The following is a 25,421-nucleotide window of genomic DNA, read 5'->3' on the forward strand; positions in this document are numbered from 1 at the left end:
TCAGCGCTGGTAGCGGAGTCTACTGGATATCACCACGTAGCCCTGAAGAGCAAGAAAAGCACAGACCAGGTGACAGGCCACATAACAAGAGGCATCCCCTGCCCATTGCCACCCATCAGCCCAGCTCTGCCCTTCTTGGCCTGACTGGGAGCTCAGTGGCCTGCCGTGGCACTGCAGGTGGTAGCAGTGACCCCAGAGAGGCTGAGCCAGCACAGCCATCACTGCCCAAGGCTCCTAGGCCCCTCTGCATGTTCTGGAGGTTGCTGTCCTTCCTTCCTTCACTTATGTATTCATTTGTTTATTCAGTCACCAAATCCTCACCACATCTTCTACTACCATATAAGCCCTGGGGCAGGTGCTGGGATGCCAACAGAGAACCAGCTCAAGCCAGTTCCTGCCATGGGCCATTACAGCAGCTGTCAGTCACTGGTGCTAATTAGATTTAAATCATCTAATATGTAAAAATCACTGTGACCCAGCTCCCAAGTGCCTGCTAGCTGTTATGCCTGACCTTCACATCAGCCATGGCTGATCCCCATCCCCATGGAAAGTTCTATAGAACAGTACTGGCCTAAAGAGCTTTGGTTTCAGATCCTGCTGACTGGATCCGGCAGGGTCAGAGTGGGGCAGCCACTGGCCTGGCCAAGTCCTGGAGAGATGTCCCCTTGGCGCCCTGGTGCCCACTGCTCCTCCTACGAGTCTGGGTGAACAGTGCCTAGGGGCCACAGCTGTGGCAGAAGGACAACATCTGAGGGGCACGCTAGGTTCAGCTGCCTGCCTTGTCTCTGTCACGTGGAGCAGATTTCCCTGTCTAACCCTGGTGAACCAGAAGCAAGTTGTAGAATACCTGGACAGTATTGTGATTGAATTTTGCCTTGGGCCCAAAGTTTGAAACACAGGAAAAGTTCCAGAAGCTCCCTTCCTGTGCTAAGCCTGCAGAGGCTTGTCTGTATAGCTGGAAGGGCCTCCCAACGGGTCACAGCCATCCCAGGACTCAGAGTTGGAGGCCAAGCAGGGGCCTAAACCCCCTGAGTGTGCCTGCTGCAGAGCCCAATGGGCACTGGTGGTGCCCTCACACCTGTGTCTCGTGATATCCAGAACTTTCCATCTCAGAGCGGTGAAGGGTTCACGGGTAGTCTTGCTGGGAGCAGAGACCCTCCCACCACCACCAGGCCTGGCACATCCTAGGGAACCACCATGTGCCCTGGCAGGAAGGAGGACCAAGGCCCCTACCGCCTGAGCCAGCCTCCACCAAGGCTTGAAAGAGACCCCTGCTTACAGAGAAAAGCTCTCACCTCTTGGACAAAGACTTCAGGGTCGCTGTAGCAGAGGTTGACCACACCAGGGAGGGCAATGCCCAGGCCCAGGAGAGCTGCAGGGGGAGAGGGGAAGCCAAGTTTAACCAGAAGTCCTTAAGCACATCAAGGCCCTAAGCCCGCACACATCCAGGAAGTGGCTGTCATTGCCAGTTTGCCAGTATTCCCATCTTACAGATGGGAAAGCTGAGGCTGAGAGAGAGAGAGAGAGAGAGCGGCCCAGGCAAGATCAGGCAGCTGTACACTACTGTATGCCTCAATGTCCATGGGGGAAGATGAGCTCCAGCGGCCACCCCCTCGAGGGTAGACCATGGGTGGAAGGGGCCAGCAGGACAGAGGGTGGGGCTCACCGTTGAGGTGGTCCAGCAGGGGCTTCTCGAACACCGTGCCCATGAGCAAGTGTACTTGAGCCGGCTGCAGCCATGGAGCCAGGCAGACGTGGGAGAAAAGACAGTTAGACACACAGGCAGACAGATGGACGGACAGATGGATGGGGGATGGGTGGGCAGCAGAGGCACATGGGTGGAGAGGGGCAGGTCAACCAGGTCCTGGGTTCAAGTGGAGCCCAGCTACCCTGAGCCCCAGGGGGAGGTTTGGAGGCAAGCACTGACTGGCTGACTTCCATGCGCTGAGTGGCTGATAGCTGGCAGACCGCCTGCAGTCAGAAGACTCATGGACAGATTGACTGACGGCATGGCAGAAGGAGGGCCGAACGGCACACAGCCGCACAGAGGCCACAGGCCCAGCCACTTCCTGTCACAAAGTCTGACCTCTGTGGCCACTGCTTCACCACGCTCTCTGGGGTGGGGGCCAGGTTACACCAAGTCCTCACTCACTGAGCAACGTGCCAGGCAGGCAGGCCCCCCAGGCCCCTGCCAGACAGCCTGTGGCAGTCAGCAACACACAACCCCCTCCACCTCCCCAGCCCTGCTCAAGGCCGGTCACCCACACTCACATCAATGAGGCCCACGTTGGAGGAGACCACAGCAAGCTGGATGTCCCTGGAAGAGGAAAAGGAAGCTTCTGAGCAGGACCAAGAGTCTTTGCCAGCAGCCTCCTTAGCCTCCCTGGCCCGTGCAACCATTGCAAAGAGGAGCCCATGCAGGCCTTGCTTACCCCAGCACAGACGTGGTTCCCTGGAGCTTTGTCTTGGACACAGACAGCTGAAGGTTCAGGTTCACCACCTGCAGGCATGGGGAGAGCAGGGTCAGAGGGCATAGGACCATGTGGTGCCTCCCACCCATCCTCCATTGTCTCAGTGCTGCTGGTACAGCACTTGCCATGGGTCAGGGCACTGTACTGCGCACATGTACTGTAAGGAGCATATAAGAGCATCACAGGCCTCTAGCCCTGAATTCCAGCATAGGCCAGCCGGAAAGGAGCCCTTCCAAGAGTAGAGGTGCCAAGAAGAGGACTGAAGGGGACCTTGTTACTGAGACTAGAAAGATGGGGAGGAGGCCGGCACAGCCAATGCCAGGGAGGAGGAGTCCAGGCAAGCGGCTAGGACATGCAAAGAGTCTGTGGCTGACCTGTGCAGGACTATCAGGCAAGTAGAGCAAAGTGAGAGAGGGACATGTGGGCAGGGGTGGTAGCTCCTTGGGAGTGCCCCCTCTCACCTTCCCAGCCACCCAATCCCCTCCGAGCCAGCCTGCTGGCTCACCACGTCCAGGGAGAAGAGAGACTGGAAAGCTGAGTTGGAGGCCATGGCCAGGACTTCCACCAAGGGCTGCAGCCGCAGTGTGGCATTGTTGGTGTGGAGTGTAGCCACCGGTGTGGCACCCAGCCGGACCTTGAGCACCACAGGCATGGGCTCTGGGAACTGCCGGGCTATCTGGGAAGCAGAGAGGGTGTGGGGGAGGCAGGGTCTGCTGGGGCAGAGGCTGCGGGCTCCCCTGCAGTCACTCTCTGAATACAGACCCCGCCCACCATCCGAGGCCACACCTGGCCCACAGAAGAGGGTCTACCCCAGGCCCCTGGATCAGACAGGGGATTTGTCTTCCCCTGAACAGGGATTCCAGGGGTCTCAAAAATGGATTGAGAAAAGGACAAGGAGGCAGAGAGGGAGAGAAAGCATGATGTTTGTCTAGGTGGGGTATCAGGGCAAGACCTGAACCCCACTAGGGACAGACATAAACCCAGGGAAGCCCCCACCCTGGTCCCTGCAGCAACTGGGGATGTCACCAACCTCAGGGAACAGCTGGCCCAACTCAGAAGTGTTCAGCGGGTTGTCAGCCGAGTTCTGAAAGCAGCCCCGCACCATGATGGGTGTCAGAGCCACCAGCCCCGGCCACACCACCCCTGGCCTTCGTGTGTGAGAATCCCTCCCTAGGTCTTCACACAGGCCTTCCCACAGCCACCCTGCCTGCAATCCACCCTCAGTCACAGGCCTCCCCAAGCCAGTCATGGGGCGCTGCCACCCCACATCCACGCCCCCCAAGCAGGTCCAGCCCTCACCAGCTGCCCAGTGACATCCAGATTGAGAGCACCAGCCTTCTGCAGCAGCAAGAGGGCGGAGTCAAACAGGTGCTGGGAGAGGCCCACGGTGGCCATGGCATCCTTGGCACCCGCATGCCATGGCAATACAAAAGGGATAGCATTCGCAGGCAGGACAATGGGCTTGCCCAGCAGAAAGAGGGTAGCCTGGGTGGTGGAGAGCAAGATGGGGAGTAATGAGGTCAGGAGGCACCAGCCCCAGACACCAACCCTGACCCCATCCCCAGATACCACATGCCATGCCCAGGAGCTCACACCCTCACCTGTGCACAGGCACCCCCCCAGCCACTCCCCCCACTACACATGCCTCTCTGGGACTCTCCCAGGAGTCTAAGTGCTCTGGAATTCAGGAGGACCCAGCTGTGGGCTATCAAATAGGCACTCACATCGATGTCCAGGGAGATGCTGTCGCTGGAGATGGTCGGCGTGCTGACCATGCTGTAGCGAATCTGGGACTCGGGGCCCACAGGGGTGAGGCCTTAACAAAGCCACAAGGGAGATGAGAAGGTGGCATCCTTGGCACCCTACACCAATGCCTTGCCTGCCCGGCCAGCCTCTTGTCTGTCACAGAGTGGGTGTGTCTGTGTATCAAATATCTGCCTTTATAAGTTCATAGAATCTATGTGGGGGGATGTGCACCCCAATCTCTGGGCCATAGATGTTTGTGGGTGTCAGTCTTCCCAGAATCATGGCCCTTTCACAGAGATAACTTTTCTTTCTTCATTTTAGAATCTTGTTATGAATCCTACATTGTGTGATATTGACATATACATCTAGCTCTCAAAGAAAATCAGTATATACGTGTCTATATAACATTTCCGCATGAAGCAAATATAGTGAAATGTCACCCACAGTTAGGTCCATGGGTGCTCACTGAACTCTTCTTTAGACTTTTCTGTATCATTCAAAATATTTTAAAATGAAGAGATGAACCGTGCAGTTATGCAGGTGCATCCTTGGACCGCAGAGCTTCTTACCTAACAGCCTAGGTGTAAGCTGCAGGCCTGAGTGACATGGTCACTGCACCTGCCTCTCGGGGGGGCTCAATGCACCATGGTCCCCAGTCCTGAGCACCTGAGAGACTCTGGCATCCACACTCCCTTGCCCCCGCAAACATGATTCCACCTGGAGGGCACGTTCTAGTTGACACTAAGAACCTCATAATTGGAAAGCTTCACTTGATTTGACTTTTTGGATTATCTGCTGTAAGTACACAGACCCTGGAATCCAAGATTGGGTCTAGCCTCTGGAGATGCACAGATCTGGAATGAGCTGACCTTGGGGAATCTCCAATTCAGTCACCCCAAAAGATACCTCCCAGGGCTCAACCCTGATCCAGAGGCAGAGAGTGGGAAGGGTCCCAGGGGCCTCCCACACCCTGAGAACTCATAGGCTGCTCCCCTCAGTCCCAAGTCTGACCGATCAAAGTGCCCAGGTGGACGTTGAACTCCTGCACCAGGCCAGAGACACTCAGACATAGCTATAGGAAACAGAGAGAGAGAAGGAGGTTGGGAGGGAAGCAGGGGCTGCTGGCAGGGCCTGGGACTCCAGCCTGGAACCTACCCCCACCCCATCCCGACACCACTGCCTTCATATCATGCTGGGATCCCTGCCTTGCTCCACCTGCCACAGGCTGCTGAACATATGGAGCAAGAGCCAGCCCATTTCCCTTCCTGCAGGCTATCCCCACCCCAAAGCAAGTGGCCATGTGTGGATAGAGGGTGGCAGGATCAGAAACACACATCTTCTGCCCAATCCTCATGGGAAAATCAGAATGGCCCCCTGCAGAGCCCGCTCAGCATAAAACCACACCCAGGCGCCACACCCCTCCTGAAATGCATCCACTGCCCCACCCTATTGGATGTAGACTTCTAAGTGAAGCTGCCCGCCCTCCTGGGAGCCCAGCTGCAGCACCAACCTTACTGCCCATCGTTGTTTGGATGTGCGTTTGCACACGGGCTAGCAGCGTGGGGTGGGGGCTGTAGAAGACACAGGCAGAGGGGGCCTAAGCTTGGGGCCTGAGTACAGCAGGTGCCTCGTCTCAGCAAAGCCCAGGCCTGGGGAGAAAAGCCGGAGAGGCCCTTCCACCTGCTGCTCCCTGTGCTGGGACCACAAGCAACTCTGTGCCTCTCTGAGCCTGGTTGTTCTTCAACCACAAAGCAGGCATCACAATGGGGGTCTCTCAGGTCTGCTGAGGCTGTGGGATGAAGAACCTGCAGCCCCAGCCTATCTGGGACCCCCCATTCCCAGCCCTCATCAGACACCCACCTGTCTTTGCCATCAGGCACTGTGGCAGTGCCAAAGAGTGAGGAGCAGGCAGAGATGCTAACGACAGGGGTCCCAATGGAGTCCTGGGTCACGTGGGCCTCAGCCTGCAGGACCACGGGCAGCGTCAGCTCCAGTGGCTCTGTGACCCTGCGGGGGGGGGGGGGGGTAGGGCAGGTCCTTGCCTCAGCAGCGTCAAGGGACCCCACAAGTCCCCTGGCAGGGCTTGCCCTCTGCCACTGACACCAACCCAACACCTGCTCAGCAGGAGACAACCCAGGCTGAGCATGCCCAGAGTCTCCACGCTCTGCACAGGAGTGTGGGCTCAGCTCTCACTGCCAGCCCCAGCCAGGCAGTCACCATGCTGTGCCTCAGTTTTCCCTTCTGTGAAATGAGCACAAGATGAGTGGTGTCTATTCAGAGGGCTGTGTTGGGAAACAATGCCACCTGGCTCAGAGCCTGCCCCACAGTGAGCAGTCATATACCCACAGCATCGGGGAAAGAAGTTGAAGTGGGAACCTTCTGAGGACCCAGCTCCGAGTCTGAGAATTAAGTGCAGTCAACGGTGGCCCTGGTGCACAGCAGTCATCCTGAGGTTACATGTATGAGCACCTACTGTGTGCACTGCAACAACTACAGCAATGCAGGCCTTGCTGTTACCTCACCAGCCACTCTGAAAAGTGTCACGTCATTTTAGAGAGGAAGAGACAAGGCTGTAGGGTGAAGGGACTCTGCCAAGGTCACACAGCTACCAAGCCGGATCTCCATTCTCTGAGATTCTCTTTGTTCCTCTCCACTCCACCCACTCCCAGGAGACTCACTCACCGGAAGACCTTGAAAGTAAAGTTGGCTGCTGCTGACAAGTGCACCCCAAACTCGGGAATGAACTGCAGGTGGAGGCTGGGCACATGGACACTCAGAATCTGGATCCTATAGGGTGGCCCCGATGGAGACATGGAGTCAGCCCCCAGGGCAGGTGCTTCGAACCACCCCCACACTTGAGTATCATGAAGGAGGACTTTCTGAGGCCCAGAACCATGGGTGAAAGGGAGGGGTGAGCTCTCCCCAAAGGTGATCATACAAGCCCAGGTTGGAACCGCTGCCCAGAAGATGTACCCCGCCCCCACAACCTGGGGTGGGTGATCCTCAGGATTCTGGAAAGTTGGGAAGGTGGGAGAAGAATGAGCTTGGGATCCGCCTGAGGAAGACACCCCTGCCCCAGAGTGCTGAAGCCCCCTCCCACAATGGGGAGGCCACTTCCCTCAAAGCCCTTGTCTCACATCCACGTATGTGGTATGTGCCCTGTGCCCAGACCACGTGTCCTGGGTAGCAGCATGCTGGTACCTTCTCAGCTCCCGTTAGCCACACACAACCCAGCCTCAGGGGCTTTGGCCCAGTGACCCTGGGCAGGTGGCGGGGGGAGGCTGGTAACCCACATGGAGATGAAGGCTGCTCAAGTGTTTCCATTTGTCACATCACTCCTCCAGCATAGGAGTACCTGGGGCAAGAGGCACTTACCGGGTGACCTGAAGCACCTCGCTGTCCTTATCCAGGTCGAAAAGCGGAGGGACCATGATCTGAAGGGCCTGCTGTAGAGGGGCTTTCCCAATGTCTGACACTGCAGGGCCAGGGCACAGCAAGGTCAGGCTCTCCTGGCGCTACACAGCACCTTCCAGAACCTTCCAGGAAGGGGACTCATGAGCTATGGGAGCTGCGCCAGGCCCTCTGCAGACCATGCCTTTCTCTTCTCCTGCCTCTCAAAATGAGCCTGGGGCTGGTACTGGGGTACAGTGGGGGTAAGCCACTGCCTGCCACAATGACATTTGGTATCAGAGAGCTGGCTGGGGTCCTGGCTGCTCCACTTCTGATCCAAGTGCCTGATCATGGGAGGTAGCAGAAAATGATAAAGTATTTGGGCCCCTGCCACCCACGCGGGCAACCCAGATGGAGTTCCAGGCTCCTGGCTTCAGCCCAGCCCGGCCCTTTTGGGGCTTAACCAGCAGGTAGAATCTCTCTCTCTCTTTCTCTTTGCCTTTCATAAAGGTGGTGCTCTCTTAAGCTCCAACACCTCTCTCCAGCCTAGCCATCTGCAGCTGAGCTGAGGCTAGTCCTAGGGCTTGGACTTCATCTCCAGTGCTCCCCATTGCAGGGCAGGAACTCTGGGTCCTGAGGGGCCGGGTGGGGTGGACGTGTGAGAAGCTGCCCTGGCCAAGTCTTGGAGACAAACCTGCCCAAGCCTGGAAGGACCTTTGTCTAGAACAAATACAGCAGGCTCCCAGCACCAGGATCGGCTCTGGCCTCCCACCCCTGCCTGCAGGCATCACGCTCGGGCTTCCAGTGCTGGTCACGCTCCAGCACGGATCACTGGCCCCTTTCACACTCTGTCTGTCTGCCTGCCAGGGAAAGTCCTGCATGCCCCAGAGCACCCCTCTGCTTTCTTGAGTCACCGTCTGTCTGCTTCCAGTTCTGGGCCACCAAAAGTCCCTCTGTCCATAAGGACAGGGAGCCCACTGTACCCTCTGCCACCCAGACCCAACTATAAAGGCAACCCCAAGCCCCCCAGATGCAGCCAGAAGTGCATGTAGATGGCTGTGCTGGGGCTCTGCCCACATGGTGGCTTTGTCCTGTTTCCTCGATGTCCTTTCCTTGGGGGAGGGAACAGTACTAGAGGGCCATAGCAGCAAAAATCTAATGCAGGGTCATCACCTCAGGGAACCCAGGGAGGGGCTGGCTCCCTGCAGGTGTACCCCATCACACACACCCAGACACACATATCCATGTTTGCACTCCAGGCAAGCAGCCTCCCTGACCATAAGTGTGGCCACGGAATTCCAAACCCACGGACACACACTTTGGGTCAGTAACACCTCAGGCCCACTCATGCCCACTGCACAGTTGCTTGCCCCTCCCACCCTGCCCCCACATTCACATGTTTCTGGCATAAATACTCAGGGAGCAGCTCTGGCTCCAGTGCTAACTGAGTGTCCGGGACTCCACAGCAGAGAAAAATGGGGGTGTTGGAGTGAACATTGGACACAGGGGTGAAGACATTGCAGGGCCAGCTACCTCCCATAATGGGGGCCCAACTTCAACCCCAGCTCCACGCCCCACCCTAGCTGCCCTGGCCAGCAGTATCCACAGCATAGGTATCTGTTACTGCCACCTAGCGGGGAAGATGCGGATTGAACTCCAGTCTAGGGTCCTTATGGGGCTTCTGAGTTCTACGTTACACGCAGCGGCTGCAGGGGTCACACACATGCGCCTGCACGGGTCGCACGCACAGTCCTGCAGGAGTCACACACATGCACTCACTGGTGTCTCACCATAGCGCAGCGCCGCCTGGTTGATCCTGACCACCGTGTCCGGCCTGGCATTGCTGATGGTGGGAAATACCAGCAGCAGCAGGCTCAGCCCACGTGCCCCAACCATGGCTGCCCAGGGCACTGCTCCCCAGAATCTGTGGGCTGGGATGGGGACAAGCATCAGGCCAGCCCACTCCCCTCACTCCTGCCGCTCCCATCCCAGGGTGCCTCCAACCCATAGCAGCCTGGAAGGTGCAACTGCATACCCCCTCGTCCTCATCCCCGTTCTGTCCCCACCAGCGGTAATCCCAGGCCTGCAGTGCCCTGCCCTTACTTGAGGCCCAGTGGCTGTCTGGGCTGGATGCAGGACCCAGACCATGTCAGGAGGATGGCGAGGCTCCCAGGGGTCCCAAGCAGAGAATCCAGGCCCACTAGCTGGGGGCCCAGGACTGTGTCACTTGTGCTAAGGATCAGCCCAGTGCAACAGCCCAGGCCGGTGTCCATCTGTCCACACCCAGCCCAGGAGAATCCACAGTGGCTCCTGTCCTTGTCTCATCCTGACCAGGGGAGGAGCAGCCTGAAGGTCACTCAAATCCCCGGCATCTCAAGGCCTGGCACAGCCTCCATGTCTGACTTGGGGAGAGATAATCATTGCTCAGATGGGCAAACTGAGGCCTGGAAAGACAGCATTTGCCAAGGCAGAGGAGTCAAGGCCACTCCTGGGAGGAGTGTCACCCATTCCTACCTTTACAGTCGTGGAGTGGCCAGCAATGCTCTGCTCCTGGCGCAGAGGCGGAGGCTGCCTTATGAGACTCCCCAGAGCACGGGGCCACAGACAAGGGACCAGGAGTGGCAGATTTGCTTGTGGTTGCATCTGTTGTCCCTGCAAACATGGTCTGTGCCAAGCTGGGTCATCATACTTGCCACGTCGCCAGGCCCGGCTGCCAACTGCTACAAGGCCCATGGCCGGGCATCCTGGGCCATGGGGACCAGGAGATCTGTGGAATGAGGGCTGCTCTCATGAGGTGCCCATCACCCCTGCTGGGCCTTGCCAGGGCCGAGGAGGACAGGGAGGACAGGAGCAGAAGGCTGGTAGGAAGGACCTTGTAAGCCCGGGGTATCCCCCCAGAAACATGATCCTCTTAAGAGCAGTAGCAAGTTAACCGCCATCCAATCCCTATAACACACTGAGCCCTGACCCTGCCACACTGTAAGCCCTGACCCTGGTCACACTCTGAGCACTGACCTTAGCACTCAAATCAGGAAAGATGATGTCCCTGCTGTGTAATATCCCAGCCTTACTCCACAGCATATTTCATTTACACTGGACTCATATCTTTCCTCATCACAAGCTCCAAGTGCCTCTTTGGCTATAGGCTACCCACAGCACTGTGTGTGTGAGTGTGTGTGTGTGTGTGTGTAGAATTCATGTATGCACACATGTGAGGGTCAGTGGACATTAGGTCATGGTTACTGGGATGGCAAGACTGTTGCTTGAGTGGGAGTGTACACATGTGTGCATGGGCAGGCTTGGTCGAGTGAGTGTAAGGTGTTAGGTGCATGTGTGTCTAGCGGATTGTCTCTGGTATTGGGGTGTTTCCCATGTGCATACACATGTATATACTTGTGCATGTGTGTGTTTGCCTCCACCTGGACTCTGAGATCGCCACCTGGCTGCAGCGAAGTCCCCTCCACTTCTCTGCATGACTCCCAGGGCCTGCCCCGCCCCCTCACCTACTACTGCTGTGACTTCCACCATCTTCACACTGCACTGGGTCCCCACTCATGCTCACAGAGGTCACAGGGCCACTGCTGCCAAGAAGCTCCCCCTTGGACTCAAACTATCCCCCAGCTAGGGCTGCCTGTTCCAGCAGAACCTGCATGGGCTCTCTTGCAGCCTCCCCGCGGGCCTGGGTCTGTTCACCAGGCCTGCTTGCCCCTCGCTGAGGCTGAGGCCCACAGTTGACTTGGGGTCAGGGCTGCTGTAAATATTGACTCAAGTCACTCTCCGTGTTTGCTCCTGACACGAATGCTTCCTCTTCCTCAGGAATTGCACACAGGAGACACTTGGGTGGCAGCCAGGGGACACAAAATGGTGAGATCCTTACCAGCTTATCCCCCACCAAGCAGTTTGTCACCATGTGTGTGAGATGCAGCCATGTTACCAAAGCCCCCAGGACAGCAGCTGGTCCTACTGAAGCCTGCACCAGTGCCTGGAGCCCACAAGGTGCTTCACAGGTACTCACTGAGCATGTACGGTTGAGAGACCCCCAGGGATGAGTAGGGGGTCCTCTAACCTTGGCTGCAGGATCCCAGGGGTACTGCCTAGGTTTGCTGTCACTGCTATAACCACATGCCCTGGAGTTGCACCTGTAATGAGAGGTGGTCAGACACCCAAATTTGGACTCAGTGAGCCAAAATACAGAGGGTGCTTGCTGGCAGGGTGCTGTGCTTTCTGGAGGCTCGAGGGGGGCAGGCTGCCTGTTCCTGCTCCCACGGTTCCTGCAGACTTTGGCTCCTAGGCCATTCCCCCACCAGCCACATGGTCATATTTGGCTGATGCTGCCATCTCTCCAAAAACTGTGTGTGTGGACCCCTATGGTGAGGCTAGAACACATGCATAACCCAGGGTACTCTCTATCTCGAGGCTAGCACACTTTTAAATATATATTTTTTATTTAGTAGAAAAGCTGAGTGACAGAGAGAGATCTTCCAGCTGCTGGTTTCATGCGCCAAATGTCTACAATGCCCCCAGGCTGAGCCAGGCTGACTGCAGGAGCCTGCAATGCCAATGGCAGGGACACAAGCACTCCCCAGGCCTGAAAGGAAGAGGAAGCCAGAGATTGAGCCTTGTGGCTTCACCTACCCCAGGGTTGAAAAACAACACTTGGCCAGAGTGAGTGAAATCAGGCCGAGCAATGTGGAAATGCTCTGTCTTGTGTGAATACAGCTGGAAGCTTGATTCACCCCACACCTGGCGATATGCTGGGATACGGTTGGAGGCTGACAGAAGATGTGGACAATAGCAGACTTGTGACCTATAAACAGGGCATGGGATGGGGGGGGGGTGTCGCCTAGTGGCTAAAGTGGAGAAATAAAAGAAGCTCCTGGCTCCTAGCTTCGGATCAGCACAGCTCCAGCCGTTGAGGTCACTTGGAGACTGAATCATCAGATGGAAGATCTTCTTCTCTCTTCTTCTTTCTCTATATACCTGACTTTGCAATAAAAATAAATAAATCTTTAAAAGAAAAAACTACTGTCTTCAGCTATTGATGGATTCAGCTTTCTCAAACCTTGTCCTTATTTTGCTTAAGCTGGTGGGACAGGGACTTTTTAGTAGGGAAGCCATGGGAATTAGCCTGCAATTCTGAGACACCACCACTAGGGAGCAAACAAGTGAATTCATTTTAGCTTCACAGTCTGAATAATCGGGCTCTCCCTTGGCTTGGTTAATAGAAAACACTTAGAGAGTTCTACTCTGTGATGCTTTTACTTTTCATTGGTAAAAAAGGTAGAACTTTGTCAAAACAACAACACATATATGTTACCTTGTGTTACATAAAACATCTACTTGTGAGATGTATACCAATGTATACCAATGCACAACCCCAACCTCAGATGGTGATAAATTCCAGAGGACAGAAAGGATCAAGAGAAACATGAGCTGATTATTACAGCCTCGGCTGCCAGTCCCTGAGATCCCAGTGCGGTCTTCCTGCCATGGAGCCTGTCCCCATCTTAAAAATGGAAAATTAGGGGCTGGCACCACAGCCCTAGGCTAGTCTTCCACCAATGGTGCCAGCAACCCATATGGGCATCATTTTGAGTCCCAACTGCATCACTCTTGATCTGGGTCAAGACTTTGGACTCCTGCACCCATGAGGGAGACCCAAAATAAGTTCCTTGTTCCTGGCTTCAGATTAGCCTAGCTCTGGCCATGGCAGCCATTTAAGAGTGAACCAGCAGATAGAGGATCGCTTTCTCCATCTCCCTCTGCAAATCTGCCTTTTATATATAAACAAATCTTCTTTAAAACACGGCAGCCCCTGAGGGCTGGAGACAGGCAGTAACCCTGCACACCTGCTCTGTGAGGTCACAGAACACGGTTCTGCCTCAGTTCTGATTCCACAGGGCATATTCCAGAGAACGCTCCAGAGTGGTGGCAGTCACTTCCCCCTTGCCAAGCACACTTGTCCTCGAGAAAGAAACCGATGCCCCGGTCCTCACGGAGCCCCCATGGGGACCCGTGTTCCTTCCTCGATGATGTGGCCCACAACGCCCGGCAGAGGAGGTAAGCAAGGCTGCCATGGCCTGTGGCAGCTCCCAAAACACAGGCCCTCACCCATTCCATCCGCTGCAGGGACAGCTGCAGCAACCACACCAGAATGGCCAGCCTTTGGCCTGTGTTTTCCAAGCACCTACTTTGTATCTGGCCCTACACCCAGTAGGACCAGGCGTACAGTGTTGCTCCTGGCACTGGCAGAGCCCACAGTCCAGAGAGAGGCAGATACTGAACCAGGGTCCAAGAATCTTGGCCAACTTCTTCTCCCAGGAGCCTGGATGCAAGCAACAAAGATGCCAACTCAACTCAGGGTGTCTGTCTCTGGTCCCCCCAGATGAGGCATATACCCCGACCACTGGAAGTGGAGAGGAATGATTAGAACTGCCTTGGGTATGTTTTTAGTTTATCCTTAGGAATATGTAAATCATGCCACAGGGCAAATGACACATTGGAACAGGGAACATATACATATCTTCTTAATAAGCATAAACACATTGAAGATACCATTTTTAAAACATGGTTTGGAGACCACTCACCCTCAGAAACCAGGATGGGCAGGTATTTGGTGTGGGAGAAGCAGCCACTGGAAACACCTGTAGTTCACATCACAGCACTTGGGTTCCAGTCCCAACTCTGCTTCCAATCCCAGCTTCTAGCAGGGCCACACCCTTGGAGGCAGCAGGTGATGACTCAAGTCCATGGGTCCCGACCACCCTCATCAGAGACCCCAGCTGAGTTCCAGGCTCCCGACTTTGGCCTGGCCTAGCCCTGCAACCATCTGGAGAGTGAACCAGTGGATGGGAGAGGTCCGTGGTGTGGGAGTCACCTGCGCAGACCTGTGTCCGAGACCCAGGGTTCCTGTGTCCCTTGGCTCTTCTGCCCCCTCCCCTGGCATGCACAGGTGGCCCCCCCACAATTTCTGGCATCAGGCGGGAAGGAGGTCCCTAGGGCAGGAAGTGCAAGAGTCCTGGTGCCCCAAGGCCCTGAGGTCGGCCATAAAGAGCCCTTTCCCCAGGAGCACACCTGTCCCCACCTGAGAGCCTATCACAGCAAGGCAATAGGAATGTAGCATCAGGATCAGTCAATCAGGATCGTCTAAAACCAGGGACCAGTCAGATCCCTGCCTGCCTCCGGGACAGGACAGCAGGCAACCGGAGCCCTTTTCTTCTATGGAAGTCTGGATAGGGAGTCTGCCCACTTGGGGTGCCCTGATTGGGACCAGCTTCTCAATGACTCCATTTCCTAACCTGGAATGGCACCATCATTCGTCCTGTCAAGTCACAAACGGGAATTTTGTCATCTCAGGATCACCCAAAGAGTCCGAAACATCTGCAGGACAGCAGAGGACTCCACAGCCAACCCGGGTGAGTAGGGACGGGGTAGTGCGTCCTTAAAGGCAGCCAGGAGAAGCTAGAAAGTGTCTACCCAGGGCCACCCATCAGGAGGTGGGGTCAGGGGCCAGGGCTGCTCCCCACCCTGGCTCTGGCTGCTTCCCAAGGCTCCGAGAGACTGCGGCCACCTGACAGCCCTGTGCCTTCTGCAGGTGACGCCCTCGTATTTCCTGTGCGCCTCAACACCCCAACCGTTGGCCTGACTCAGAGCGTGCTGGGATGCATGTGTACGTGAGGCCTTCAGAACCCAGCCTTGGGCCACGCTAGTGGGGAACAGGGCTGTACTGGACTATAGGGAGCTCAGGAATGAGGGTCAAGTCTCCCCATCAGAGAGGTCCTTCCAGCCAGGGTTTCTAGTGGCTGGAGAGAGTGTAGAAGACTAGCTATTGGGAGACATCGCCACCTGCCAGCCCTCCCTGGCCTCCAAGCCTAGCCTAGCCTGCTCCAGCCAGCCTGCCAGGCAGCTAGATACTGAGCCATTCACCCAAAGCTCTTAGTGTGCATACTCAGGCATCCATATGTCTGTCACTCTGCCCTCTCCTTCCCTCCTCTCATCTGTCTTCCAAGCCAACCATTCCTCTCTCTGACCTCCCATGCATCCATGTATCCCCCTACCTTTCTGCCTTCCTGGGCCACTGCTGTCTGACCAGCTCCAGGCTGAGCCTCCTGCCCTTGCAGGGCTCTCTGTGGTCCCTAGCTGCTGTTAGGTATCTATTCTCTGTCAGGTGCAAGCAGCACCGCCAAATGGGATGTGCACCCCCCATCCAGTTGGGTGCCTCCCCTTGGACAGAGCTGGGATCTGACCTGGCCTCAGCCTGCAGGTGGAGAAGGTCAAGGTCTCTGAGTCCCAAAGTCTCCCCAAGACCAGGTTCAGGTCAGGCAACAAGTCCTTGGGGTGGGAGACCGTGAAAGCTGTTCACCTCCCCGATGTCCCAGCAGCCTGGTTGACCTTCCTGGCCTGCTTCCTGAGAACTCAGGCCCAGCAAGTCTTGTTCAACACCTGCAGGTGAGCTGGGGAGAGTGGGAGGAGGGAGACAGGGCAGGGAAGCAGCATCTGGTGACCAAAGCAGCCCCTCCTAGCCCTAAATCTAGCTTTTAGAGGATCTCACTCTCACTCCAGAACCCTCAGTAGCTCCTAGGAATCTTCCTTCCCTTGCTTCCAATCCCCCTCCAAGTCGGGGCACAGACTGTACCTCCTGCCAGGTATGCTTCCCTGCCTTCTGCATCACCCTCCTGTCCATGCAAACTTGGATCCCTCCCTTTACATCAGAGATTTTACTTTAAGGCCCACTCTGAGCCCAGCCTCTGCCCCCATCACCCACTGCCAGGATCCCAGGCTGCCAGGATGGGCAGACATTGAAAGCAATGCCTTGGGGTGGTGGGGGGACACCAGGAAGAGGAGGGAGGGGGTATACAGCACAGGACTGCAAAAGGAGGGGAGAGTGCAACTGCAGGTGGGCATGGCCCTTAACTGCCATCCACACCCCTGCCCTGCAGGTGCAAGCTGCTCTTCCAGAAGCTGATGGAGAAGACAGGCATCCTGGTCCTCTGTGCCTTTGGTGCGTCTCCAGGGCCTTGCTTGGACTCTGGGCTAAGTACCCCTGGGAGGGAGTGAGCTAGAGCTCTGGCACAGAGCACAAAGACGGTGCCCCTCTGTGGACTCAGGTTCCCTGTTGTCCAGGGTTGGGCTCCTGCAAGGATTCACTGAAATGATGACCAAGAAAACCATGGCAAGTTCAGATGCTTTGGAAACTATCAGGCTCTGTCCAGAACCCCGTCTGGCCACGGTACCTTCTCCCCAGGTGTCCATGCTTCCTGCAGCTACCACAGCCCACCCCTAACCCCAGCAAAGCAGCCCCCTCAAACATGCACTGCCCTGAATTGGTTGCTGTAACTTGGTTATAAATTTTGGAATCTAGAAGTAGGTGTCCCTCAATCCTGTTCTTTCTCAAAATTGTTTTGGCTATTGTAAATCTCCCATATTTCCACAGGTTTTTTTAGAACCAATATTTCCATTTCAGGGGGAGGGGGGAAGCAGGATCAGACTTTGATAGTGAAAGCATTGGTCTGTAGATAAAACTAGGCAAGATATATCATCTAAACAATATTGAGCCCTCCCATCCATAAACATGGACTATCTTTCTATTATTTAATTTCTTTCAATGATATTCTGTTATTTTCAGAATACAGGATGTTACTTTTTCTTATTCCTAAGTACTTGTACTTTATGTTCAGTGACATTATTATAAATTGCATTTTTAAAAATTTCCTTTGCAGATCATTCATTGCTAGTATATACAAATACAATAAATTTTTTTTGTGTTGGCCTTTTATTCTGAACCTTGGTGGAACTCAGTTATTAGTTCTGACACTGGGGCAAGATGCCTAGTCTTAAGAAACCATGGAGTTTGAAGTGCAAAATCACATCATTTGCAAACAGAGGAAGTTGAACTCTTTCTAGTTGATAACCTGGATGCTTTCTGGCTTTTTTCTTGAAAAATTGGCTTGACTAAGAACCTCCAGTACAACTGAAATAGAAATGCCAAGAGGGAACATGTTGTCTTGTTCCTGATCTTAGGGGAACGTTTCCTGTCTTTCACCATGAACTGTGATGTTAGCTGGGATGGACTTTTTCAGACTAAAGTTCTCTGCTATTCCTAGTTTGTTGCATTTTTTAGTTAAGAGCAACAAATTCTGAAGACTCCTAATATAATCCTTAAATGGTGGGATCTCAGCCAGCCTTCAAATTACCAAGTTCAGACCAGACCACCTTCCCTTCTCCAAGTGCCCCCGGCAGAGTTGGGAAGAAGTGTGAATGACTTGGTTTAGGGGAATGCATTACACCTGTGATGTCATTCAGCCATGAAGTAGACGTTACTATTATTCCTCTTTCACAGAGAAGGAAGTGGAGGTATAGAGAGAGTAAGTCACATTCCCAAAGTTGCACAGTTTTAAGTGGCAGAGATGGAATCTGAACCCAAATCCCTCAACCTCAGAGCCGAGGCTCCAGACTTCCCATGCTAAACAGCTTGTTCTTGTTCTCACTGCCCACAGCATTCTGGGTGTTTTCCATACACTTACCCTCAAAAATGGAAGTCTGGCAGGTGAGTACATGCCCTCTCCAGCCCCACAGCTGACTGGTTCCACCTCAACTAGCTCAGCCCACCTCCATTCTACCACTACCACCAAATGTGACCCTAATGAGTTCCTGACTCATCCCAGATCCCAATCTCACCCTAGGTTGCATTGCCCACTGGGAACCTCTTCCTGCCAAATATGACCCAAAACCCAATCACAGTGCTCCCTTCCCTGGTGTGGCTCTCCTGTCACTCACCAGGGGAAACTTGCTTCTCCCCTTTCAAAACCACCACCTAAAGGAAATGCAGTCCTCTCTCTACTCAAGGCATTGTTCTCTGCTCAACACACTACAACTCACTTGGCTTGAGGTTTCTGGGGGAGAGGGACCAGATCAGTGGCCGTGGCTTCCCATTTGTGGGAGGCAGACATCTCAAAAGCAGATGGGGAATGCGGCTCTGAGGGGTCTGCCTCTCCCTCTCCACCTCTCTCCTGTTTACCCCACTGCAGTGCCAGGCACAGGATTACCATCATCCATGCTGGACCTCTGGGTGGCTACATGGGAGTGTGAACTGAGGAAAAATAGGGACAGATAAATTACAGAGATGGAGAACAGGTGGATGAATGAAATAATGGATGGGTTGAATGGCAGATGGGACATCTGGGGTGGAGAGATAGGGTGAGTGGCTGGACAAGAGTGGACAGGGGTGTGGTAATGGGTGGATTAAAAAAGAGTGAGGGTGGAGTGTGGGTGGATGGATGGACATAAGCATAAGCAGGAAGGTGGAGAAGTGGATGCGTTTTTGGTTGTGTAAGAATGGGTGGATGACGTTTTGTTTGGCTCAGAGGAGCCATTCTGAAAACAACCCCTTGCTCTCCAACACCGCACCAGGATGACAGCATCAACAGTCCACTACAGAGCTTGAGGTGAGGGGACATCTGAGCTGCACTGTGACCATGTAAAAGCCAGAGCAGCAGGGAGAATCCGGGAAGCACCAAGCACGGACACCCCACAGTCAGCTCACTCTGGGCCTCAACTCATGCCCCCAGTTTTGTCCAGGTGGCTCATGCAAATCGCCTCTTCCAGCTGAGCCTGGGAGTCTTCCTTTGTGAGATGAGGCACATTATCCCTCCTTGTCCAGGTCATTGTGGGCAGCAAAGTGTCAGTGCTCAGTAATGACTGAGAAGAAACTCCAACCACCAGGACACTAGCTGCTGTCAGCGTACTTAACAACAGATAAGAAGCTTGGGAAAGTTTGGGAGGATTGAGCTGGGCTTAAAAATGTTCTAAGCAGGAGGGAGAGATGGAACAGGGTCCTCAAGATAGGAACGTTAACAGGTAGAACGGGGCAGGACAAGGGAGCCCACAAAAACAGAAGAATCTGAAGCTAGGTCTTTGCGTGCCAGAGCTAAGAGGGCAGCTGAGGGTAGGCACAGCAGCAGCATGGAGCAGTCGGTTCTGCTTCTCACTCCTTCCTCACAAGGATGTACCAGGAGAAGGTGCGGCATCACACCGGGGAAATCCAGGACCTGCGAGGTAGCATGAACCAGCTCATCGCCAAACTGCAAGAGATGGAGGCCATGTCCGATGAGGTGAGCTGCTCCCAGCACATCTCTCTCCCAGCTGGACGCCCTGCTTCCCGTGTCCCTAGTCGTGTGTGTTCTGAATGTCACCCCTCACAAGAGTTCTACCTCTAATAACCTCTTGGACAAGAGTGAGACAAGAAGTGGATTTTAGAAAAAAGAAAAAGCCCATGTACTTAAAGGTGTCTTTATCTTGTCCCTGCACGTGATTGATAGCCTGCCTGGGTACAGGAATCGGGCAGAGAACTCGCTTCTCCTGAGATTTTTCACCACCACGCTCAGGTGAACACTGTGCTGTTGAGAAATGTTAACTCCACTCCTTACATCCTGCAAGCCACCGAGGCCTGTGTTTCATGGCTGCGAGCTTGCAGGATGCTCTTGTCTCCCATGTTCTGTACACAGTCCGCTCTGCTTCCACTTAGTCTGATTTGCTAAGCTTTTCAAATCCGTGGGTTCACGTTGTTCAGTGGTTGTGGAAGATTCTTAGTCATCCTCTCTTCCCCAACCTCTTTCTTCTTTCTTGGATTCTGTTTATGCCCATGCTAGACCCTCATGTGCACATGTCAGGTGGTTCTTGTGCTATTCCTTACTATGACTGCTCTTTCACCTTTATCTCTATGTGCTTCAACGTCACAGTCTCTAGCTACCCTGATTGTGGTTCCCCAGGGGAATGCACACAGTCCAGGGTCCCTCAACCCCGCCCACAGCGGTCCCCCCACAGTCCAGAGTCCCTCAGCCCTGTCCACAGTGGTCCTCCAGTAAGTAGTTCAAGGTCCCTCAGCCCCACCCACAGCTGAGGACTGTTTCCCATAGCACTACCTGGGTGGTTCATGCAATTTCAAGCCCTGGCTTCCCCTGTGGTGACAGGAGAGTGGACAAAGCCTGCCAGGACTGAGCAGTCCTGATGACCAGTCAGCAGGGCTCAGCTGTGGCTAAGCTCTTGGAATGGGCTGTAGGGGCTGTAGGGGAGCCTCATGCTGGACCTCCACTGCTGGCCCTGGACCAGCTCCCCCACTTGCCCTTGCCTCTCTTAAGAAAATGGGACCAACTTCATCGGCGTACTATGATGAGGCGTGGGGAGTGTATGTGAGGCTGACACAGCACACAGTGCTTGCTCGCTGCACCCCTCCACAGCATCATATAGACTCGGTGTCATGCAAAAACTGATACTGCCAGGGTCTACCATTCACCTTGGGGGGGGGAACCCAGGTTACCCTGTTCACGCACATGGAGGGGGTGTCTTGGTGCACATGAAAGCTCTGAGTGAAGCCCCAGGACAGAGCTGAGGGTCTGTGCCTGACAGGTGTGCCAGGCTGACCACGAGGAGGCTCTTGGTGGCCACACACATGGCAGTGGGGGGAGGGCAGTGGGAGGGAGTGCTTTGTACACAGCTGTGCTTTGTGCCTCCTCAGCAAAAAATGACCCAGAAGATCCTGAAGATGATCCAGGGAGACTACATCGAGAAGCCAGACTTCGCCCTCAAGTCCATAGGTCAGGGAGCACCAGTGGCATCCTGGCTGTGTGGCCAGCAGTGCTCCCTCTGCCAGGGAAAGTCTGCCCTAGTGCCCTCTCTGCTGGCCTCCTGGGGTCAGGAAAGGGTCAGGAGCAGGGCGGTCAGGGCCACTGCAAGTGCAGAGCTGCACAGGGTGGGATCTGGTAGCACCAGCTGCCTCCCTGGGTGACTTCAGGCCTCCCTGTGGCATGAATGTATGCCCATGCCCCATCCCGGCTCCCACTTGGCGAGTTCTGGCCAGAGGTCTCCACCCCACGCTGAAGCTGAGAGCCCCACTCCTGCCCAGGGGCCAGCATCGACTTTGAACAAACGTCAGCCACCTACAACCACGACAAGGCTCGCTCCTACTGGAACTGGATCCGCCTGTGGAACTACGCACAGCCCCCGGACGTGATCCTCGAGGCAGGGGCTGTAGGGCAGGGCTGGGTCCTGTGGGCAGGGGGGCTGGAGGCAAAGGCTCATAGTGGGAGCTAGTGTGGTAGGGGACCTGGGACAGGAGACAGAGACTGGGCAAGGGAGACCAGCAATGACAGGGTGGGGACAGGAGGCAGGGGAAGAGGTTTGAGGGCTCAGGGTGGAGCAGAGCGTAGGGACAGCTGCCACTGGCACCCCTCCAAAGTCCCTGAGAGTGGAGAGTCAGCAAATGCAGGGTTCTGGCGGGCCAAGCACCTCACCCCAGCGGCTAGGACTAAGCTCAGTGTGCTGGGTGTGCTGGGTGTGCTGGGTGTGCTGGGTTGAAAAGAATTCTCCTCCTTGTCATTAGCACTCCAGGGACTCCTGGAGGAGGGGGTACTCAAGCCAAGCTCCATAGGTGGATGCTGCTGTGGGGTGAGGAATTCCCCCCCACACACACATTCAACACAGCCCCTACTCCATCTGCTTCTTCAGCCCAATGTGACACCTGGCAACTGCTGGGCCTTCGCCGGTGACCGTGGCCAGGTGACCATTCGGTTAGCCCAGAAGGTCTACCTGTCCAATGTCACACTGCAGCATATCCCCAAGACCATCTCGCTGTCGGGCAGCCTGGACACCGCCCCCAAGGACTTCGTCATCTATGTGAGCACGCCCTGGAAAGGCGGGCAAGGGGGAGTTAATGTCTAGTTCAAGGGATGGTTTCTAGTGCCGCATGGAACCCCTGCAGGACCAAGGGGCTGGGTGTGTCCAGGAGTGGGAGCTGGGGGACGGGGTAAGGCTGCTGTTTGCATCTGAGTCAAAAGCATGGCACAACTGAGCACCATATGGCTGAGAAGGTCTGGGAATGCCCCTGACCTTTGGTCCAAACTCCTTTGAGTCATAGACATGGGGGGAGGGAAGTGGGGGAGCCAGGCTCTGCCTCCCCGCCCAGAACCCGCGCTTCCCCACCATCCTTGATGCCATGAGCCAGTGCCACGGAGGTGGAGGTGACAAGCTCCCCATCCCAGGAAGTGCACAGGCCTTATGTGCCCTGCCCATTTGTGAGGCCCACTCCTTGATTCCTCGGCTGCACAGGGCATGGAAAGCTCCCCCAGGGAGGAAGTGTTCCTGGGAGCGTTCCAGTTTCAGCCGGAAAACACCATCCAGATGTTCCCACTCCAGGTATGAGCAAAGCTACCTGTGCTGAGCACCTACTGAATGCACCGTGTGTGCAGGCTTCACTCAGGGAGCCCTAGGGGGGGGCCCAGTCATGACCAACCCACCTGACAGATGAGCAAACTGAGGCTCAAAGAAAGCCCTATTCATCCCCTATGCCCTCCACTTTCCTACTCTGTCCAAAGGCCCCCTCATTGTATTTCCTCCCATGGACAGCAATGTGAAACCAGCAGGTGCCCATGCAGGAAGGATGCAACACTAATGTGGTAACCAAGGCCTCGAGGGGAGGGAATGGGAGCCCCAGAGGGGCAGCTATCACAATGGCCATGAGACCTTACAGGGCTGGGTTCCAGGTTCGAGACAGTCAAATGAGCCCAACTACAAACACTGTGTGATCTGGGGCCTTGTCCTGCCTCTTTGCCCTCAGTGTCCCCTTCTGGGATCTCTGGGGAGGCCAAGGGCAAGGAGCATCTAGACACCAGCTCGAGGGGCAGGGGCAAGCAGAGCATCCACTGCCCTTGTGCCCCCAGGTCACACCTCAAGCCCTTGGCAGTTCAGGGAAGCAGGTGTTACTACCACTCCCATCCTCCGGAGGGAGAAATAGGGCCAGAGGGGGACAGTGGCTTCTCCAGGGTCCCAAGGCTAGCCTTTTCCCAGGCCACCCTATTCCTGTCCCACTGCTTTGACATGCTGCCTTGGGGCTGTCCACTGCCCTGCCTAGGCCTTGCTTTCCTCACCCGGTGATACGCAGCTGCGGGCCTGTGGGCGGGCTGCTCTATATGTGCTCCTCTTCCTCAGAACCAGCCGCCCCGGGCGTTTGGTGCCGTCAAGGTGAAGGTCTCCAGCAACTGGGGGCACCCGCGCTTCACCTGCCTGTACCGCGTGCGTGTGCACGGCTCTGTGATGCTGCCCCAGAGCAGCACAGCTAGCCCCGTCTCTACCCCCACCCCTAGAGAGTAAAGTATATTCTGTACCCACTAGCCCAGGTCTGTGTCTTGGGGTATGGCTGGCAAGCAGTGGCCACATGCTGTGGGCCCAAGCACTTTCACAGCATCCCCAGGAGCTCCATTCCATGAAAGACGCTGAGAAAAGGCCTCAGGCAGCCAAGTAAGGTGCTGTGAGCCACATCAGCCAGTGGCAGCAGCGGAGCTACACCAGGAAGCCCCACCTCATACTCAGAGCCCCTCTCTGGCATCAAATCCAGCTCCACCCTAGCCCACTTAGGACTCCATGCTCCCAGGGCCTTGATCTGCCTACCTGCACAATGGGACAAGACTGTGGCTGCTGTAAAGGAGGGTGGGTGAGACGGCTCACCCCGACTCTCTGCAGAGACCTTCGACAGATGGACAGTTGGCTGTGTGATCTTGGGCAGGACACACTGCCTCTTGGGGCGTCAGCTTTCCCAGGCAGAAGTCGCTGCACCATATCTGTCCCAGCCCTGGCTGGAGGGCTTGCAGGAGTTCTAGCTCAGGGCCTCTTGCTGCTGTCTCCCTGAACCTGCTCAGGTGTCCAGCAACACAGCACACCACACCCAGGTCCTAGAGTTCAAGTTCGTTCTCCAAGGTGTCCGAGTGGCACAGTTCCTGGGCCCATGCATGTGGTCACACCCATCACCTCATCCCCTTCCCACTGCACAGAGAGGTGCAGCAAATCCTGAAGGTCACCCAGCAGGGGCTGTGGAACAGTGACCCTAACCTGGACCGAGGGCTCAATGTGCTTTGTTCCCCTTGGGGTTCCCGCTCTAGAGAGCTGCAGCCCATAGCAGGAGGAGAAAGGGGCCCCAGGCCTTCCTTGCCACCCCACTCCTGGCCCCAGTGCAGTTTGGCCATCTGCCAGCTGCTCAGCATGGCAGAGTGGGTGGCCAGCCAGGGTGGCAGCCGGTTCTCCAAGGTGACCAAGACAGAACTGGAGTTGCTGACGGTGTCAAGGTTCCCCCACTGCCCCGAGAGGCGCCTCCACTAAGCCCGGTTTTAGCTAATCCTGCTAATCCCAGGATGCCAGGCTGGGCGGCCAACAAGGCCTTTGCTTCTCTGAGTCCCCTTGACAGAAAGTGGGGCAACAATCCCATAGATGAGACAAAGGCCAGTATCCCACCTTGCCCTGTGCTCCTGCACTGTGTCCCATTGAGGCGGTGACCCCCACTTCAGAGGTAGCACTTGCCCACGTGCTTAGTAAATCCCTGGGCCATGCTGCTGTCGCTGAGCCTTTCCTAGGGGCCATGGGACAAGGTCCCGAGCACAGGGAGCACATCAGTGGGGCCAGGACTAAAGCCCAGGCACTCCCAACATACAGGCTGTGCCTCAGTCTCTCTAGGGCTGGGGAAACATCAGAATTGCATGGATTAAAACGAATCCCAGGTTAGATCCAGTCATTTGGCAGAGCCTGACCTGCAATGAGTGCTCAGTGAGTGTCCACTGCTCCACAGCATCCACTGTGGCTACTCTTACTGCCACAGCAGGACATGGACAGCATGGTTAGGAGCTGTGTGGCCTTGGGTCAGTTGCCCAACCTCTCCAAGTCCCCATGGTGTTGAGGGTCCAGCATGGGCATGTCCAATGACAAAGCTGCCCCTCCTTCACACCAGGCACTGCAAGGACCTCATGGATTTACACAGTGTCTCCTGAGGGAGGC

The 25,421-nt window shown here is 55.5% G+C and overlaps 2 protein-coding genes across 2 annotated transcripts; one reads left to right on the forward strand and one right to left on the reverse strand.

Annotated features, from left to right (window-relative positions):
* On the reverse strand, positions 1 to 9,503 carry BPIFB2 (BPI fold containing family B member 2). The gene is made up of 15 exons (XM_040981250.1): positions 9,398 to 9,503; positions 7,593 to 7,692; positions 6,900 to 7,004; positions 6,078 to 6,224; positions 5,728 to 5,788; positions 5,229 to 5,289; positions 4,196 to 4,287; positions 3,771 to 3,956; positions 3,498 to 3,555; positions 2,977 to 3,143; positions 2,433 to 2,500; positions 2,272 to 2,317; positions 1,667 to 1,730; positions 1,296 to 1,372; positions 1 to 42 (listed from the first exon to the last, which is right to left on the reverse strand). The coding sequence occupies exons 1-15, from the start codon at positions 9,501 to 9,503 to the stop codon at positions 1 to 3; spliced, it is 1,380 nt and encodes a 459-aa protein (XP_040837184.1).
* Positions 9,504 to 13,516: 4,013 nt separating this feature from the next.
* Positions 13,517 to 24,752, forward strand: SUN5 (Sad1 and UNC84 domain containing 5). The gene is made up of 15 exons (XM_040981251.1): positions 13,517 to 13,667; positions 14,964 to 15,022; positions 15,202 to 15,276; positions 15,989 to 16,055; positions 16,547 to 16,608; positions 18,104 to 18,153; positions 19,017 to 19,051; positions 19,609 to 19,717; positions 21,121 to 21,199; positions 21,508 to 21,623; positions 22,110 to 22,277; positions 22,710 to 22,796; positions 23,589 to 23,746; positions 24,428 to 24,503; positions 24,606 to 24,752. The coding sequence occupies exons 1-15, from the start codon at positions 13,588 to 13,590 to the stop codon at positions 24,750 to 24,752; spliced, it is 1,368 nt and encodes a 455-aa protein (XP_040837185.1). The 5' UTR covers positions 13,517 to 13,587.
* Positions 24,753 to 25,421: the final 669 nt, after the last annotated feature.

This window comes from Ochotona curzoniae, unplaced genomic scaffold (assembly GCF_017591425.1).
Source record: "Ochotona curzoniae isolate NIBS_2020 unplaced genomic scaffold, NIBS_Ocur_1.0 contig_3520, whole genome shotgun sequence".
Classification (NCBI taxonomy): Eukaryota; Metazoa; Chordata; class Mammalia; order Lagomorpha; family Ochotonidae; genus Ochotona; species Ochotona curzoniae.